Genomic DNA, 1,521 nt, shown 5'->3' with positions numbered 1-1,521 from the left:
CACCTCCCGGGTTTCCAAGCGCACCCTGGTCGCCGTTCACAGCGCCCTGTCCTCAACCGTCTCCAGCCTGGGTCGACGGGTGGCAATCCGCCAGATACAGGTCAAGAGGGCAAAGCTCAGGCACCTGGTCCCGAAGCATCACCTCCGCACTTGCCRGGCCAGGTGSAGGGAGGAGMTCCTTTGCGTCCTCGGTGAGATAGACTTTTGTCACCTCGAGTGTGTGTGTGTGTGTCTCGTTCCTGTGTCCAGGCCTTTGAATGGGTTTCCTTGAATTTTTTTCCTCCTCTTTTCAGACAACCTGGAGAAGGACTCCACCTGAGAACTGATGAGGAAGTTCTACGCGCTCCTCTCCCTCTACATCTCCTGTGTCTACGGACACAGGACCGGCGTCCTCCAGAATATGACCGTTCAGGAGGTCGCCGAGGCCAGGAGTGCGAGGGACGAGGAGCTTGACGAGGGCTTCCTCATTAACGTAGGTCGAAGGATGAAGTGTTCATGCTGCCATCTGGGATCATCACTCGCTGCTGTGGGATGTCCGCAGCAGCAGCGAGTGATGATCCCAACCCCCTCTCTCTCTCTCCCTCTCTCTCCCAGAAGGTAAAGGACCATAAGACCAACCGAGCCTTTGGCTCGGCCCAGGTCTTTCTGACCCCGGAGGAGTTCGGGTGGGTGGAGAGGTGGATCGCCGTCCGTGCCGGACTCCAGCCCATCACGGACTTGCTTATGTTTTCGGAGGGCAACAGGAGAGTCAAAAATCTCCTGTTGCCCATGCAGAAAACATGGGCCCACTTGGGCTTGCCCGGCACCCCGACTGTGACGGACATACGGACGTCCATCGCTACCTACKTAAGCGATCATTCATCTAACKTTTTGCGTTTAATAACGGAAATGTTGTTGTTGTTAACTTACCTTATTTTCAGAAGGCGAGGGATCACCTCCCGACAGAGCAGCGCATGGTGGTGAGTTCCGTCATGTGCCACGACGTGTCGACGGCGGAAAAGTATTACGCCGTCGACAGGTCGTGCAGCCAGCTCGCTGCAATAAGGAAGGTTTTTGACGGCCTCACGGACCCCAGGAAGAGCTGGGCGGGGAAATCTTCACAAAAGGTGGGTTTTCACGACTTGCCTGCCTCACTTACCTGCCTGCCTCCCTCCTCGAAGCCATCCGGGAGCTTTCTCGGCTGCTGCCGAATGGCGCCTTCCATGTCGCACAACCAAATCGATGTTCTTTTTTACATTTCAGGGAGCGGTGGTGGTGGTGGTGGCGGCGGCGGCTGCAGCGTCCGTCGAGTCTGATGATCAGGAGCGTCAGGGGGGGAGGAGGAGGAGGAAGAGGACTCCTTCCGCGGGTCCCGAGAACTGAAAAAGAAGGTGGGTGTTTTCATCTCTCCTAGACTTACCTGGGTTACTTACCTGCCTCGAAGCCATTTGGCAGCAGCTGAGAAAGCTGCAAAATGGCAGGCCCTCCTAGCATGCCATTCTGCAGCTTTCACAGCTTCTCCCAAACGGTGCGCGAATACTG

General features: G+C 56.5%; 1 protein-coding gene across 1 annotated transcript; it reads left to right on the top strand.

The window, feature by feature from the left end:
* Window positions 1-36: 36 nt before the first annotated feature.
* Window positions 37-1,363, top strand: LOC103482096 (uncharacterized). Its single transcript, XM_017310767.1, has 5 exons — window positions 37-191; window positions 294-472; window positions 595-846; window positions 924-1,106; window positions 1,243-1,363. The coding sequence occupies exons 2-5, from the start codon at window positions 326-328 to the stop codon at window positions 1,360-1,362; spliced, it is 702 nt and encodes a 233-aa protein (XP_017166256.1). The 5' UTR covers window positions 37-191; window positions 294-325; the 3' UTR covers window position 1,363.
* Window positions 1,364-1,521: the final 158 nt, after the last annotated feature.

The sequence above is a fragment of the Poecilia reticulata genome, linkage group LG19 (assembly GCF_000633615.1).
Source record: "Poecilia reticulata strain Guanapo linkage group LG19, Guppy_female_1.0+MT, whole genome shotgun sequence".
In the NCBI taxonomy this organism is placed as follows: Eukaryota; Metazoa; Chordata; class Actinopteri; order Cyprinodontiformes; family Poeciliidae; genus Poecilia; species Poecilia reticulata.
The sequence above is the reverse complement of the archived record's forward strand: the minus strand, read 5'-3'. Positions and strand labels throughout refer to the sequence as shown.

Excerpts from the sequence above, each read along its gene's own strand:
- LOC103482096 (XM_017310767.1), top strand. The coding sequence starts at position 326 with ATGAGGAAGTTCTACGCGCTCCTCTCCCTCTACATCTCCTGTGTCTAC. Across the intron at positions 473-594 it reads ACGAGGGCTTCCTCATTAAC|AAGGTAAAGGACCATAAGAC; the intron begins GTAGGTCGAAGG and ends TCTCTCTCCCAG. Across the intron at positions 1,107-1,242 it reads CGGGGAAATCTTCACAAAAG|GGAGCGGTGGTGGTGGTGGT; the intron begins GTGGGTTTTCAC and ends TTTACATTTCAG.